This window comes from Arachis hypogaea, chromosome 15, assembly GCF_003086295.3.
Source record: "Arachis hypogaea cultivar Tifrunner chromosome 15, arahy.Tifrunner.gnm2.J5K5, whole genome shotgun sequence".
NCBI lineage: Eukaryota > Viridiplantae > Streptophyta > Magnoliopsida > Fabales > Fabaceae > Arachis > Arachis hypogaea.
In genome coordinates this window covers 137,135,088-137,151,860 of record NC_092050.1, presented here as the reverse complement: position 1 = coordinate 137,151,860, position 16,773 = coordinate 137,135,088, and the positions used below count along the sequence as shown (strand labels likewise).

At 37.1% G+C, this 16,773-nt stretch overlaps 1 protein-coding gene across 9 annotated transcripts; it reads left to right on the top strand.

Moving 5' to 3' along the window:
- The first annotated feature begins 1,652 nt into the window (after positions 1-1,652).
- Positions 1,653-9,295, top strand: LOC112750842 (uncharacterized). 9 transcript variants are annotated; one of them, XM_072216862.1, is made up of 9 exons: positions 1,653-1,758; positions 3,623-4,313; positions 4,392-5,384; positions 5,459-6,279; positions 6,362-6,745; positions 7,462-7,503; positions 7,849-7,992; positions 8,072-8,256; positions 8,771-9,295. In XM_072216862.1, exons 2-4 carry the CDS (start codon positions 3,827-3,829, stop codon positions 6,157-6,159), a joined length of 2,181 nt encoding a protein of 726 aa, XP_072072963.1. In that variant the 5' UTR covers positions 1,653-1,758; positions 3,623-3,826; the 3' UTR covers positions 6,160-6,279; positions 6,362-6,745; positions 7,462-7,503; positions 7,849-7,992; positions 8,072-8,256; positions 8,771-9,295. The 9 variants fall into 9 exon arrangements, with proteins under 9 accessions (XP_072072963.1, XP_072072962.1, XP_025655508.1 ...); XM_072216861.1 differs by having other exon boundaries at positions 7,838-7,992; XM_025799723.3 differs by having other exon boundaries at positions 7,434-7,503; positions 7,838-7,992.
- Positions 9,296-16,773: the final 7,478 nt, after the last annotated feature.

The following is a 16,773-nucleotide window of genomic DNA, read 5'->3' as shown; positions in this document are numbered from 1 at the left end:
CCCACCCCCACCCCGCACCTCCACCTCCACCTCCACACAGAGAAGCAGAAACAGAAAATCAACAAATTCAAGCACAAATTTAACACAAACAGAAAGAGAAAGCAACAAATCAACAAATCAGCAACAATAATATTCCACAACAAATTTCACAAAAAATCCAGAAATTTCACAAAAAATCCAATTTACAGAATTCACAGAAGAAGAAGAAGAAGAAGAAGAAGAAGAAGAAGAAGAAGAAGAAGCGGCGGGTGGCGGTGGGTCGGCGGTAAGAAGAAGAAGAAGAAGAAGAAACGGGCGGCGGTGCGGCGGCGGGAAGAAGAAGCGGGCGGCAGTGGGGCGGCGGGAAGAAGAAGAAACAGGCGGCGTGCGGTGGCGGAAAGAAGAAGAAGAAGAAGCGGCGGGCGGCGGTGGAGTCGGCGGTAAGAAGAAGAAGAAGCGGCGGGCGGCGGCATGGCGTCCCCCTTCTCCCCCCTCCCCCCCTCTTTTCTTTCTTTTCCCACCCACCCCGCTTCTCGGTATCCCCCTTTCTTTCCTTTTTTTTTTGATTTTATATTTATTTTATTTTAAAATATTAGTTTTTTTTATTAAAATAGGGGTAGTTTAGAAATTAAATTAAAAATTTTATTTAAAAGGACGATTTTAATACAAAAAAAAACGTTAAGGATGATTCTAAATCGAAAATTAGATGATGGACGGTTTCGATTCTGGCTGAAAATCTTTGGGACCAAAACCATATTTATCCCTAAAAAGATCTATGTAAAAATAATGTAAACTGTAATTTAAAAAAATATTAATATTTTTATTTTTACAATTAAAAAATTTATTAAGCACATTAAAAAAGATAATTTTTTTTATATAAAATTTTTAAACAGCTCAATTGCAGCATCCAAACAAGCTCAAATTTCATCTAGGTACTTTGATTTATGAGTGTATGAAGAAAATTAAGACGATTTAACAAATAACAATAGATTAGTGGGAATAATTAGCAGCATGTTTTATCAATATGATTTTCCAGTAAGGCTTCCAGGACAAAGGCTGCTTAGCAACAGAACAGTGAGGTGCTTAACAAATGTCGAGTCATTTTAGCCATGGCCTCCGGCCTTGAAGAAGTCACATTCCTTTTCACAAGATTCTTGCGGAGTCCGCTTCAAGGAGCCTTAAGGTCACATCTCTTTTCTCCATTAAATTTGTATCAAGCTTCAATTTATGAATTCAAATCCATGGTTCATTTTCTAACGGTGTTGTTACTTTAGGTATGAATCACCTTATTGGGGATCCTTAGCTGCAATTCGTATTCAAGTTGCATGGAGATACAGGAAGAAACGTCTAAGTCGTGCTGATTCTGCTGTTTAAAATTTAAAATTAAAATAGAGTGCGAGTATCATTACCACATACAAACGTGTAATTGTGTAAATAATAAAGGGACAAAATTGTAGTCTGAAAATTTTCAATATGGAAGACAACTGTTGTAACTTGTAAATGAATAGCTGACGTGGATGTTATGCAATTTCGCAAAACGCAGGTTGCGTTTTGCAGGTACGGTCGCTTTTTGGGTTTCTCGCAGGTTGCGTTTTGTAGGTGCGGTGGCTTTTAGGGTTTTGATAGAAATTTTACATATTATATAATGCACTAGCTGGGAGGAGAAGTACTTCATAGATCTAGATCTGTAATTGAGAGAGATAGAGAGAAAGAACGAAAGAAGCAGCGGCGAAGACGATGAGGAATTTCTTCGGTGACCACTGAGTATATATCATCACGGTTGGTTCAAACACCACTGCCTTCTTTATTTATTTACTATTATTTATTTTGTTGTTTTTGTTTTGGGTCTGTTTTTTTTATCGGTCTTTATTTATTTAATTTTTTTGTCAGACTTATTTTGTTCGAATCTTCTATGTTCTTTATTTTTGAGTTGAGTTATCCATAAAAGCATTAAAAAAAAAAACAGTGGGTGCTCCGAATGAAAAATGGAAAGTAGGGTTAGATTACAAAGTGTACTATAATTGTGAGATTATCTGAGATTTGATTGCGAGACTTTGTCAAGGTATAGTAGTAGCTCATTCTGACGAGGGTTAGTGGTAGAAATTTTTTTTTGAAATAAAATAAATAAATTTATTTATTCCTGAAATAAATTAATACAACTTTGTCTATAAATATACAATTTTTTATTATGGTGGGTACTCCTATGAAGATGTTATAATTGTCTTCATATAATGATTTTTCTTTTTGACCCTTAGAGGATGGATTGTAGGGTTAGATTTTGATATGTTATAAAAGTGTTGTTTTTATTTGAAGTGTGGCCAAATTAATAAATCACACTTTTATACAAAGCATCTTCATAAAAAGATATTTTTTGTATCTTCATTTGAGTAGCTCCGTTTTATTATTGTGTCATCGTAGATCAGGGTATTACCAACCCATTTTAGAGCAAAATCACGATAACCGGCACCGATCTGTATGCAAATCGGAAAAATATCACTGGATCCGGTAGAAAACACACAGATCCGAAGAGTGGAACTGGATTTTCCCCTCAGCCAGCCCGTTGCTGACCGGCCTGACCCCATCTTCGGCCGAGTTGAGATGACAACTCCATGGTCATTGTTTTTTTTTTTTTTTCTAATTTGTATCTTTATTTTAAATTAATACAAATTTTAGTTTTTTTTTATTTTTAAATACAAAAAGATTTTTTTATGACTCCATTATTGTGATTACTCACTAACATATAAGTTTAAATTTTAATGACGTCAATAACATTTAATATTAAATTTTAGTGAAGTCACAACATTTTGAATTTTATTATTTCAATTTGTTAATTTATTTTTTGAATGAATACAACTTTTTATTTTTAACTACAAAAGATTATTTGTTGACTCATATTACTCATTAACATATAATTTTAGATTTTAATAAAGTCAATAACAATTAATTTTTAATTTAATTCTAACATATAATTTTATTTTTTATTTAATTTTTTTCCGAAATCAAGTGAATACTTTCTTGATTTGCATGCAGATCGGTGTCAGCTATCCCCATTTTGCTCTAAACTTGGTGGGAGTCCTCTCACTTTATCTCTAATTACCTACATTTCCTGAATCAAAATTAACATCATAATCCAACCCTCACCCATACCCATTTTACCATCGCCCTCACTTCCTCATCTTCAACCTCTATGGTGATCCTTTTCAGCCTCTACAGACGAGTCAATAGTTAGTGAAAGTTATTTGACCACAATATTTGTACCACATGCGAGACATAAGTGGATCTCCAACATATATTATAAGTACCTTTTGTCAGATTATATAATTAATTTTATGGTATCTTATTTTAACTTGGTAACTTATTTCCTATATATATTAACAATTTTTCCTGTTTATTATAACTATAATACTTTAAACCAAATAATAGGGCTTAATTTTCTTTCATATAGTATTTGGTGATACATGTCCAAATGAGTCTGCATGGGATAATTGCTTGCATATGGTGTTAGGGAAATTAAATGTTGCGTTTTCCATGTTTTTTAATTTTTTTTTCCTGTAATTCACGAGTTGCGTTTTTCATATTTTTTTTAATTACAAAATGCAGGTTGTTTTTTTTAGCAGCTTTTTATTTTGTTGACAAAATGCAGGTGTCATTCTTTCTTTTAATCGGTTGGTTTATGCAAAACGTAAGCTGTGTTTTGATTATTTTACATGTTTAAATTGGGAGGTTTGACGATAAAAGCTGTTCTCCATTCTTTCTCGAGCATCGTGAGTTTTTGGTAAGTATCGGTGGTGTAAAATTTTAGGAGAGTGAGTTTAAGGAGAAGGAAAAGTTGAGGCTTTTGGAAGCAATGGAAGGTACGGCAAATTTGCGAGTGTATTATAATAGTGAAATTATACCACATACACATGAGGGTGAGATTATACCACATCCGTTTTCCCTTGTTATTCCATGCACCATGACGTTTGCGGAGTTACAAAACAATCTTTGTAGAAGCATACAAAGTCATATTTCAAAGAGAGTGAACAATATTTTATACAGAAATCCGGTCATCTTATTTGGCAAGCTAATGCAGTTTCATATAATGTCCATTACTGATGACACAAATATGCAGCAAATGTTTCATATTTATCAACAGAGTCGATTTCAAGTGACAATGATAGAATTGTATGTCGAGTTTGAACATCTTGGTACAGATGCGATTGACCACGAGTCAGACATGGATGAAGTTAGGGATATAGTTTGGGAAGAAGATAACAGTGATAGTGAAGATGACTTCGAAGCCAACTATGAAGTCAATGACGAAAACGAAGATGAGAATGAGTATGCAAATATAGGTATGTTTATTCAATATAGTTACCATTTGTTTATTTACCCATGACTAACTAATGATAGTTCACATTTGTTTTGTGAAGGCGTTGTGGCGGCCAATGATGGTGAGTTTAGTATTAGAATGGAATTTAGTTCTAAAGAGTCAGTGATCTCCGCAATCAAGAATTATACTATCTCTAGAGGAGTCGCTTACACGATGTACGCGTTTCAGCCTATGACGTTATATGCAAAATGTAAAAGGCATGACAAAGGTTGTGATTGGCTTATTCGAGCTAGTTTGAATAGAAAGAAAGGCTATTGGGAGATTCGGAGTTACAATGGCAGACACACGTGTACCACTGGAACGATTTCACAAAATCATTTCAAGTTAGACTCAAATATGATTGTAGATGCTATCAGGCCATTAGTTGAAGTTAACCCATCGTTAAAGGTGAAATCTATAATTGCAGAAGTTCAATCTAAGTTCAACTATACTGTAAGTTATCGTAAGGCTTGGTTGGCAAAGCAGAAGTGTGTTGCAAAAATCTTTGGTGATTGGAAAATTTCTTACCGGACTCTGCCATGGTGGTGCATGGCAATGTGTGCCAAGATGCCAGGCTCACGAGTTCGAATAGAGACTCTACCTATTTATCGTGGGAGTGAAGAGGTAAATGACATAAGGATACTTCGGCGGGTATTTTGGAGTTTCTCTCCCTGTATTAGAGCATTCAGACATTGCAAGCCATTAGTCCAAGTTGACAGCACACGGCTTTATGGAAAATTTAAAGGTACACTTTTGGTTGCGATTGCACAAGATGGGAACCAAAACATTGTGCCGATTGCTTTTGCCATCGTAGAGAGTGAGACCGCCGATGAGTGGGACTTTTTTCTTCATCAATTGCGAAAAAATGTTGTTACTCAAGATGGTGTGGGTATTATCTCTAATTGCCATGAGTCCATCCAGGCAGCAATAGCTCGTAGTGACGGTGCTTGGGCACCGCCAAGAGCACGACACATGTTTTGCATTAGGCACATTGGAGCTAATTTCTTAAAGAGATTCAAGACCCCACACTTGCATAAACTTGTTATTAACATAGGTATTTGAAACTACTTTTAGTCCAATTGATAATAAATTTATAGTGCCTACTTATGATAATATGGTGTTTTGTAGGCTATTCTAGAACAAAGCAGGAGTACAATATAAACTATGAGAGGCTTCGGGAGCGAGGCGAGGCATACACTAATTGGTGTGATGAGATCGGTCTTCAGCGTTGGGTATTGGCATTTGACGAGGGTTATCGTTGGGGTCATATGACGACAAATATGGTAGAGTGCATAAATTCGGCCCTGAAGGGTGCACGCAACCTTCCTGTAAATGCGGTACTTAGAGCTACATGTTATTGGCTGAATAAGTTGTTTACTCGGAAGAGTGATGAGGCTCACGAGCGTATTCGTAATGGATTTACTTATTCAGAGTTTGCCACTCGACGGGTTAAAGAAAATCTTCATCGTGCGGGAAACATAGTGGTAAACCGATTCGACAGGCACAATGAAGTGTTTGAGGTCCATGAAATGGACAACGGTTCAATATTCACCGTTAATCTTGCGCAACGAGTTTGTGATTGTGGTCATTTTCAAGTGGAGCGACTTCCATGTCGCCACGTGCTTGCTTGTTGTGCTAACCAACGTCTTGATTGGCAAGTATATGTAAATGACGTGTACAAGATGTCTGAAATTCGTAAGGTTTACAGTGCAAAATTTGCACCACTAGGCGACCCAGATACATGGCCTAAATATAAAGGTCCAAAGGTAATCGGTAATCCATCACTGATGAAAGTGGCAAAAGGACAACCCAAATCAACCCCTACGTGAGTGAAATGGATTCGCGAAAAATGCGTGGTGCTTGGCAGTGTACTCTATGCGGAGAAAAGAGTGATAGCTCTAGTCGATGCCCTCAGCATGCTGGTTCAAGTTCAGGTGGTATTGGTAGAGGTCTGTAGGACAGTAGGAGTATTGATGGTTTTTTTTTTTTTCACCTTTTTGTATATCACCTTTTTGTAATTTTTGTTTTCAGAAGATAGCTCTACTGAGAAGAGAAAACCCTTTCACTCACGATGTATGTGAGAACCCTCGAACACCCTTCATCACTAAGAACTCATCACTGAGAAGTGAGAACCCTCTCTCCCAGCCTTCTATCGCACCCTCTATCACAAGCCTCCTCCTCAGATTCGCAACCCTCGCACCCTCTCTCGCAACCCTCCATCGAAGCTGCCTCTGTCGGCGTGCCCTCCGTCAGCACGCCATCTGTCAGCGCGCCCTCCATTGGTGCGCCCTCCCTCGGCAATCACTCTATCTCGCAAACCCTACCACTATCTTTGCTGCCTCTCTCTCGCTCTTCCCTCAATCGTCGCTGCCTCCCCCTTAATCGGTGCTCAACCCTCACCATAAACACTTCAAGGTACGTATTTATTCCCTCATTGTTTCTTTGTTCCTATGTGATAAGGTTCATTATTTTGGTTCCCTCACTGTTTTGCTGTTTCTCGATGTTGTAGTGATGTGGAATGGAAGTGAAGCGAATGTTCATTACATGGGAGTTTTACTCCTGTTTGAATTTTAGCATACTAATTTTGATGCTCCTGATGAATTTATTGTCATGGAAAATAAACAGTGGATGCGTTTTAATTTTTTTTCTTTAAATTATTTTTCTACTTAGTGTTTCAATGAAAAAGTGTGTGTGTGGTAGTATGATGCATTGGGCTAGTTAATCTATCCAGTGGACATTATTGACCTTAATTTCATTTACCAATATTGATTCATAGAAAAATTGGCTCTGTACCATTAGATGCTATTTAGAGATCTTTGAAAGGCCAACATTCGAAGGAAGATGAAATATGATTTTAAACTGATGTCAATGGCTCAATTCTAGTAATGTTTTTAAGATCATCAACTTCTGAAAGGGATAAGTCTTTTATGACGTCTAATAATATTTATATGTCTCCCTCCTATAATCCTATTGACCCTAAGAAAATTAAGCAGTAAAACAAATAGAATTATGTGAACTTAAGTTCACCTGTAAACACTACTTTTACATTTTATATGTACTTAAATTCGTCTTGTAACATTTATTTTACATTTTATTTGTTCAGCCTTAAGTATGGGTTGAACATTCTGCAGGGCATTAAAGGTGAAAACAAGAATTCAAAGAAATTGCTGAAGGTAATATAATCACTGATTTTCAACTCTTTTGTTGTCCTTGTTACTATTTGAATCAAATCTTCAGCACCCATGGCCAACTGTAATTGAATTTTGCATTGTAGCCTCTTAAACATATTTTTTAGATGGAACTTCAATTACTTGTTTTGATGGTGGTTCTTTACTGAAATATATGGGGACTATTCTTTAATTCTCAGTATATATTGTTGTTTTACTTTTTCCCCTCCCCATTTTGCTCAAGATGTGGTTATTGAGAATGAATTTGAGAAAGAGCTACTTGCTGATGTGATTCCTCCAAGTGATATTGGGGTCACTTTTGATGATATTGGGGTTTTAGAAAATGTGAAGGACACCTTGAAGGAGTTGGTCATGCTTCCTCTACGGAGACCTGAACTTTTTAGCAAAGGACAGTTGGCTAAGGTGGGGGCTTCTATCTTTTCTGTCTTTTCTCTAGCCAGCAAGATTGCCCCAAGTGTTATTTTTGTTGATGAGGTTAGTATCATATTTATGTGTTTTCCTTTTCTGTTATCTTTTTCTGTATTTTTTCCTGGTTTAATATTTTGTGTGTCAGGTCGACAGTATGTTAGGAAGACGTGAAACTCCTGGCAAACATGAGACTATGCGTAAAATGAAGAATGAGTTCATGATGAATTGGGATGGTCTGCAAACAAAAGATAAAGAGCGTGTATTTGTTCTCGCTGCTACAAATAGGCCCTTTAATCTTGATGAGGCTGTTATTAGGCGGCTTCTAAGAAGGTAAACATACTATTTCAATATCTTATTCTAAGTGCTAACATCAGCCATTGGTTCAAATTTTCAATGGCTATGATTCATAGGGAACCTTGGATCATCAAGAACCAAAGTATAGTTTGCCCCATTAAAGAAAAGCTCTTGTTATTCTACATAATATTGTACAGGTTGTGTACTAATTGGTAGTCTTTTATCTTTAAACATGCAGATTTATCGTTTCCCCTTTCTTTCAGGCACTCTATTAATCGAGTTACTAAGTTTTGTGAATACTTGTATTAAGCTTAAAAATGGTTTTATCATTGCTATTGTGTACATTTTCTGTATGAGAAAGGCCTTTCATTTTTAGAGGGTTAAATAGCAATCCTTGAAAGTTCATGGTTTATCGCTGGCATGCATTTATATTGATGTTGCTGATTGTCAAAAACCATGGGTTTCTTTGTGTTTGAAGATGTCATTCCTATGCTAATATGTAATAAACTTAGTATGCAAGTTGGTATCAATTTGATTTGCTCTTTTGCAGGTAGAATATGGCAAGAAAACCAACACTTGCATTGAGGGCTATACTTGTGGAATGGTCGCAGCATTCGCTCAAATAGCCGACGCAATGAAGGCTGCAGGTGGTGTAAAAATGGGTGCAGCTATGGCTGCAATGATAGTAGTAGCAACTGCAGCTGTGATAGGATCAAAACAAGAACAAAAGATGCTCCTCAACAGTCTCCAAAATAACGTATCTTTATCTGTTTTTGGATTTCTTTATGTAGATTAGTTGAATCTTTTCCAAGTTTTATGGTAACACAGAGAGCCATTTGCGGATTGTGATATTGACAGCTGGTGAATATAATGACCACTTCAAATGTTCTGTTAGATATAGAATCATGAAGTCTTAGATGAAGCTGTACATTCAACTGAGTAGTGTGTTTTAGATATTATAAAATTTATTTTGCAAAGTAATGACTTTGTAGTGAATTTATTTTCTTTTTTTTCTTTTCAATTTTCCTGTGCCAGTTTATGATTGTATTTTTATATAAAGTTTATTTTGATAACATGATTTAGTTTTTGCATAATGATTAATTATTTAATCTTGATTATGCTAGCTTCCACAATGTTGAAAGTAGTGTGGAGTGGCCTAGTGAAGGGTTTATGTAGCTATTGGCAGGCTTTAAAAGCGTGGTTATAGGGTTATCCATACCACCATGTTTTTAAGCATGGCAATAGATGAAAGCACGACAAAAATAAAGTGTACCAATAGATCGACAAAAGCGTGGCAATAGAGCAACCAGCACCCTTGGGAATGTGACCCTTTTAAAAGCATGTCGATAGCTCAAAAAGTGTGGTGAAAAGTTATTGTCACGCTTTTTTGTACTTTTTGGCACACTTTAAAAGCGTGGCAAAAAACTGATTTTCTTGTAGTGCATCATTGAAGAAGAGAAGATTTGGTGATGATGAGGATTACCTTGAGCAAACAGAGAAGGAGAAGGAAAAGAAAAAGGACAATTCTCAACAAAAAAGGTTAACGTGACTTTCTTAAAATTTGATTATCAATGTACCATGTTATGTTGTTTTCTTATTTAGTTATTTATTTGATTTTGTTATTCTTATTCATTTGCATTTGCTATTTTTCATTATGAACATATATGGGAAATTATTTATGAGAGGTGGGAAAGCTAACTACATAGGCCATTGTATGCTGCTGTGTATTATCTTAATCCTTATTACCTCTATGAACCTAATTTCATGGTATAGTTGTATGATAAAATTGGTTCCTAACCAAGAAGAAAGGAGTAAGATTGGTCTTCAACTTCCTGAATTCAACATGCTAGGGGCCTCTTTGGCAATAAAACTACAAAGAGTAGTAGAAAGACCATGTTACCTACTGAGTTGTGGGACTTTTATAGAGATAGTTGTCCATAACTAAAAAAGTTTGCTATCCGTGTTCTAAGCTTGTAGCTCTTTTGGATGTGAGCGTAACTGGAGTGCATTTGAAATGGTGATTTCCAAAATTATTCTTCATTCATTTTATTTTTTATTTTTGTATACATATTAACTATTGGTATTATATGTTTTGAGGTTCATACAAAGAGAAAAAGTCAGATTGTATCAAAAGAAAGTGAATGACTTAGTGTATGTGATGTACAATTCGAAGTTAAAGAGTAAGCATATTAGAAAAATTTCGAAACTTGAATTTGAGGCAGTACATTCTGATGATGAGTGGATAACTTAAGAGATTGATGAGAATTTTGCTAAACGTGTTGAGCATTCTCACCCACCAACGCATGACAATACTAATGATGACCCTATTATTGAATTTGCTATTCCAAGTATGAATAGTAATAAGCTTAACATAGGTGAGGGAGGTGAGTGTGAGTTTATTGGGGATCCAAATAAAAATTAATGGAAGAACATGAACATGTGAATGATGATGATTTTGTTGATCATGTCAAACTTGAACCTGAAAGAAATGACGTTTCTGAAGAAGATGGTGAAGATGAAGATGTTGATGGAAGATGAAAATATCAGAGGATTTCAATTTTAGACTTTTAATTTATTAGAACATTTAATTGTTTTTTTTTTCGATTGTGTTATATTAACCTTCGATTGTGTGTGTTCTATGTTGAACCAGATACATACTTGTGAAGGATTTGAATATGTGTTCTAAAGTATTTGTTATAATTGTAGTATTATTTTAATTTATTATGTGTTTTGAGGTTGAACTTGTTAATTTTGAATGCATATATATATATATATATATAGTGTGATTTTAATTTTAACAACACTTGCATAGCCACTATAACCACCATAAGCATAGACATAGTAGAATCCATCATATATATACACACACACACACCCCTTAAGTTAGAAATCCTTCCCTAGCCTTCAGTGCCTCACCCTAATGACCTCACCTCCTTCTTCCTCTCAAAGTCACAAAGTTTCCTTCAGTAGCGTCGTTGGCAAGCATCCAACCGCTCCCACCCAGTTCCCTCCCAGGCTCTCACACACCTTCCTTCGTCTCACTCATCTCCTTGGGTATTCATGTAATTTTATATTCACGATATTATACAGATACCCACGGGGTAGATATTACTCCCCTTGCCCTACCCCATTTATTAATCGGGTACTTGTAGTCATCACCCACAGAAAAAATACTCCCTAAATTTGCTCCCCAGCGGGTAAATCTCCGCGAATACTCGACCTGCCGAGAGAATTTGTCATCTCTATAAATGACAACTCTATATATGTGAATCCAAAGGGGGAAAAGGAATAGTAGGTGTAGCAAAGATAAATTGGGCCCACTCAATCATAAAAGCATTCATGTTCCCAACAAGTTTGAATTTCAAATATTTGGGTAAAAAACCCTAATGAGCCAAGTCAAGAATCATGTAACGTAAATATGCCAAAGTGAAATTCGTTTCAGCAATAAGCCAAACCATATTTTTATATAATTCGAACCAAGGTGGTTCGAACTCCATTTGTTAATAATTCGAACCAGGGTGGTTCGAATTACAGAGAGAGAAAATGGGTCAAGTAAATCGAACCAAGCTGGTTCGAATTACAGAGAAAGAAGCTGCTTCATATAATTCGAACCATGCTGGTTCGAATTATAGGAAGAGATGCTGCTTCAAGTAATTCGAACCAAGCTGGTTCGAATTACACAAATCCTAATTCGAACAACCATGGTTCGATTTAGTGGTATACAGAGCAGTATATATAGGGTTGTAAACGTGAGTTGCTCTCATTAGAGGGTGTAAGATGGCTAGTGAGGAGAGTTTTGTTGTTTTGGTTCACCACAGAGGATCCATTAAAAGGAAAACTCGTTCCGGTTTGAAGTTCACACATAAGGATCCTCTCTGTATTGTCGTGAATCCAACGACAAGCTATGATGACCTTGTTAGATCTGTGCTGACGAAACTTGGTCTGGAAGGTGCGAAGCGGGTTAAGAAGTTTTTCTATCGCATTCCAGTCACGGTCCTGCAGGATACCGTGAAGTATGATTGTTTCACGATTGGTAGTGATGAGGACCTGCAAGTCATGTTTCTTTGTCGGAGGCAGTTTCCGGAGGTGATGACACCAGAATTGTTGGCAAAGCTGGTTGATGTGGTATCCAGCTCAGGGGGTTCGAACCGGAATACCACCACTATGGCCACGGCAGCCGGTTCCAGTTCCAGGCCTGCCGTTGCTTCTTCGTCCGTCCCTGTGTACGAGCCAGCGGTCCAACCTGTAGCCTCCCCGTCTTTTGCTGTTGATCTCAATGACGGAGTAGGCGACGTGGTAGGATCATTTGATATTCTGCCGAACGCTTTACAGGGCGTTCCACCGGATGGCGTCGGAGACGGATTGTTGGGTGATGCAGAGGAGGACGACGTCGAGCGAAAAGTCATCGGCTCCCTCGGGGCACTCACCAAAAGTCTCCTGAAACCAGCTGCAGTTCACTGCGTACTTCTGAACCTGGCTAGGAGGAGGTATCACTCCAAGCAACTCTTGGAACCACTCCCAGGCTGGACGCCCACCCTGGATGTATATATGGAACTCTGATAGGCAGCTGCTAACGTAACGCCCATCCACTGGCAAACCCAACTGGTATGCCACGTCCTGGAGTGTGATCGTGCACTTTCCGAACGGCATATGAAACGTGTGCGTTTCCGGACGCCATCGCTCGACGAATGCACTGACAAGGGCCTCGTCTAGCCGGAACCATCTATCGTTCAGCCTTGCAAGATGGTATAGACCAGCCATCTGCAAGTACGGAACGTATCTGTCATCCAGTCGCATGCCCTGTTGCCGCCGCATGCTCCTGATGCATCGCTGAGGCTGCGCATGAAATGCACCGCAATGTTAAAACCAGCTTTATAAACAACGACAAACACCACCAACACGATAAATCATCAACAAAACATTATACTAAGTAAAACCGCATAAAAATACATCACCAAGAACCACATGCAAAACAAACCAATAGACCGCACAACTAAACCGCTAACATAGAACAGCTTAAGTAGAACCACTAACATAAAACCCCTAACATAAACCACTAACATAAACTACTAACATAAACCACTAACATAAATCTCCTACATAAACCACCATCTAACCCGCATGCAAAACCACTAAGTCACATATACCGCTAGCACGAAGTTATTTCTGTACTAACCTCGTCGTTGATGACCTCGGCTATATGAGCAACTCCGTCCAAGCGATATAACCGTGCCGGATCGTCCCCCATCAGCAGAGTATTCCGTTCAGGTCTTCGTCGGAGAGAATCTGGGTCGTTTTCTCTGGGATTTGGTGGGGTAGGGCAAAGGAAGAATGGTTCGAATGAGGCTGATTCGAACTCCTTATATAGCCAAAACACGAGTAATTCGAACCAGGTAGGTTCGAATTACTAAGGAGCCACTTCAAGAGTAATTCGAACGAGGTTGGTTCGAATTACATGGGTTGATTTCGAATGCATAATTCGAACTACCTTGGTTCGAATTACGTTGATTTTGAGTTTGAACCACCTTGGTTCGAATTACGTTCAACGTTTCTCTCACCTTAATTCGAACTATCCTGGTTCGAATTATTAACGAATGGAGTTCGAACCACCTTGGTTCGAATTATATAAAAATATGGTTTGACTTATTGCTGAAACGATTTTCGCTTTGGCGTATTTACGTTACATGATTCTTGACTTGGCTTATTAGGGTTTTTTACCCCAAATATTTTGTAGATTTTTTTTTGTCAAGCTTTTCATTTTCATTTTAATACTTCAAGCAAAATCATTTTGCTTCGTGGTATCCGCTGCGAATTGGTGATGCAGATTTTGGGATCTATTTTTTTATCCGTGCGTATTTTGGGAGATAATATTTTTTTTTGTTTATTTCAATAAAAAATCCTCATATATACATGTGCTATAATGCATTAAGTATTTTGTATTTTCTTTCCTTGTATTAGAGCACTGCAAACCATTTGTTCAGGTTAATAGCAACCCAGCCTTTATGGAAAATACAAGGGAACTTTGTTAGTTCCAGTTGCACAAGATGACAATAAAAATATTGTGCTAGTTGGATTTGCTATAGTTGAGGATGAGACCGTTGATGCATGGTGCTTTTCCTTGATAATTTGCAGAAGAATGTTGTTACTCAAGATAGCATTGGTTATTTCTAATCATCAAGCATCTATCAAGTCCGCGATAACTTATAGTAATAGTAAGTGGAATCCTCCGATATCATTCTATCTATTTTATGTAAGGCACATTGTATTGAACTTCATAAAGAGATTCAAGACACTACACTTGAGCAAACTTGTAATCAACATAGGTAAGTCACACATTTATATTTATTATTTACCACTTTTTAATTTTGTTTTGATTGTTGAATATGTCATGTGTAATATAATCCCGTGTTGTTTCATGCAAGTTGTTCTAGGACAAAACATGAATATAACATATATTACTAGCGGTTGTGTTAGCGTGACAAGGCATACAATAGGATTGCACGCGTGAAAAGTGGGTTTTGGCATTTATCGATTGATATCTTTGGTGTCAAATGACCAAGAACCTAATTGAGTGCATCAATTATGTGTTGAAGGTAGTATGCGATCTTCTAGTTACAGAAATAGTCCAAGCAAGTTTTTTTTATCAATTGAATGCGTTATTTATCCATAGGAGTGTCAAAGTTCGTATGCAACTAAATGCTGGATTTGCTTTCTTAGAATTTGCCGCTAGGCGGCTTCATGCAAATCAACAAGCATCTGTAAACATGCAAGTTAGTCGATTTGAAGAGTGCAATGAGGTATTCGAGGTGCATGAAATTCCTAGTGGCACATGCATAATACATGGTTAATCTCATGAAGAGAGTTTGTGACTGTCTTAATTTTCAAATAGATCGAGTTTCATGCCGTCATGTCTTTGCTTGTTGTTCCAACTATCATTTTGATTGGAAGGTATATGTTAATGATTTTACAAGATGGATGAAATTCAAACAATGCATCCAGTGGAGATTGTACCATTAATTAGGTAATCCAAGAGTATGACCTGTATATATAGGATCGTACCAGAGTTAATTTCTAATCCCACCTTGAATCATTTGGTGAAGGGCAAGCCTTGATCAACTCATTACTTAAACGAAGTGGACACAAATGAGATGAATGGTTCTCGTTGTTGCAAGCTTTGTGAAACGAGGGTCATAGTGTGTTGGTTCAAGTTCGAGTGGTCATATTCCAACTTCTTAGTGTGCAGCTGGTGTTCTCCTGAATTTAATCTTTTGTATTGTTTATTCCGTATTATTGTACTATACTTTTGCATTTAATTTTTTTATGTTAGGTGCCTATGTACTTTCTTTGAACATGGAATTTTATGTTGTGTGGTGTTACAATAAACTTGCTGGAAAATTTAAAGTGATAAAATATGCAAAGTTCATAAACTAAGTCTACGATGCAATGTTAAAACAAACTTGCATTAAATTCAATGTAATGAAACTATTTCCAGAGTAAAATATTACAACAAGCTTCCATTAAATTCAAAGTAAAGAAACATGAATCTAATGAAACTAACATTTTTCACGATACAACAAATATGATGTTACTCCAAAATAATAACCTTATATTACCAATAATATTTCATTAAATTCAAAGTAAGCCTATATTTGTCATTGCCAAAATATGATGTTAGTCCAAAATAATGATAACTCGGGAAAAATTTAAAGTTATTGATGATGGAGTCAATATTGAAATTTAGTAGTTTGATATTGTTACGATGGGTATTCATACGCGGGGATTAGTTACATTGGGAACGGTGCATCTCTTTAAATGACGGCCTCCGTTTTTACCATTATGCCCCTAACGTATTTATAAATACTTTCACTCTCTTTCTTTGCTTCGTTTATGAAAACTTTCGTACTTCGTCTCTTCTGTTCGAATGAAGCTTCTTGTTCGAAGGGATTCTTCTTTCTCTGAGCCTTCTACTGCCCTATCCTTTTTCAAGCAAAGGTTAGTTCTTTTTCTCTACTCTCTTTTCACGAAATGCTTTTGTTTGCATGTTTTTATTTTGAGAGGAGGGTTAGCTTATAGGCTTCTAGTGACTCTGTTTGATTCCAGGCCCCTTAGAGACCCTGTTTTTTTATCTTTTATCTTTTTCCTTTGTAGGTTTCGCTATCCCTTTCTAGGAAAAATGTCTTCTGTAGAATCCCTTGCTCAATGGGTGGATGTCACGGTTCTGGGAGAAGAACCTCTCGTAGATACCGACTTCATCACCAACCTTCGTACTCATCATAGAATTTGTGCTTCTGATGAGGATGAGCCGAAGTATGAGTTGGTCGCCCCGGGTCTGGAAGACCGGGTTTGCTTCGGAAGGACTTCTGAAGAGGACCCTATTTCTTTTTTATGTACGAGAGTTTTTTCACTCGGCTGGGGGTGTTTCTGCCCTTTTCTGCTTTTGAGGTTTCTGTTTTGCGTCACTGTCGAGTTGCTCCTACTCAGCTTCACCCCAATTCTTGGGGTTTTTTGAAAATTTATCAGCTTATCAGTCAGGCCTTAGAGTTTTTGACTTCT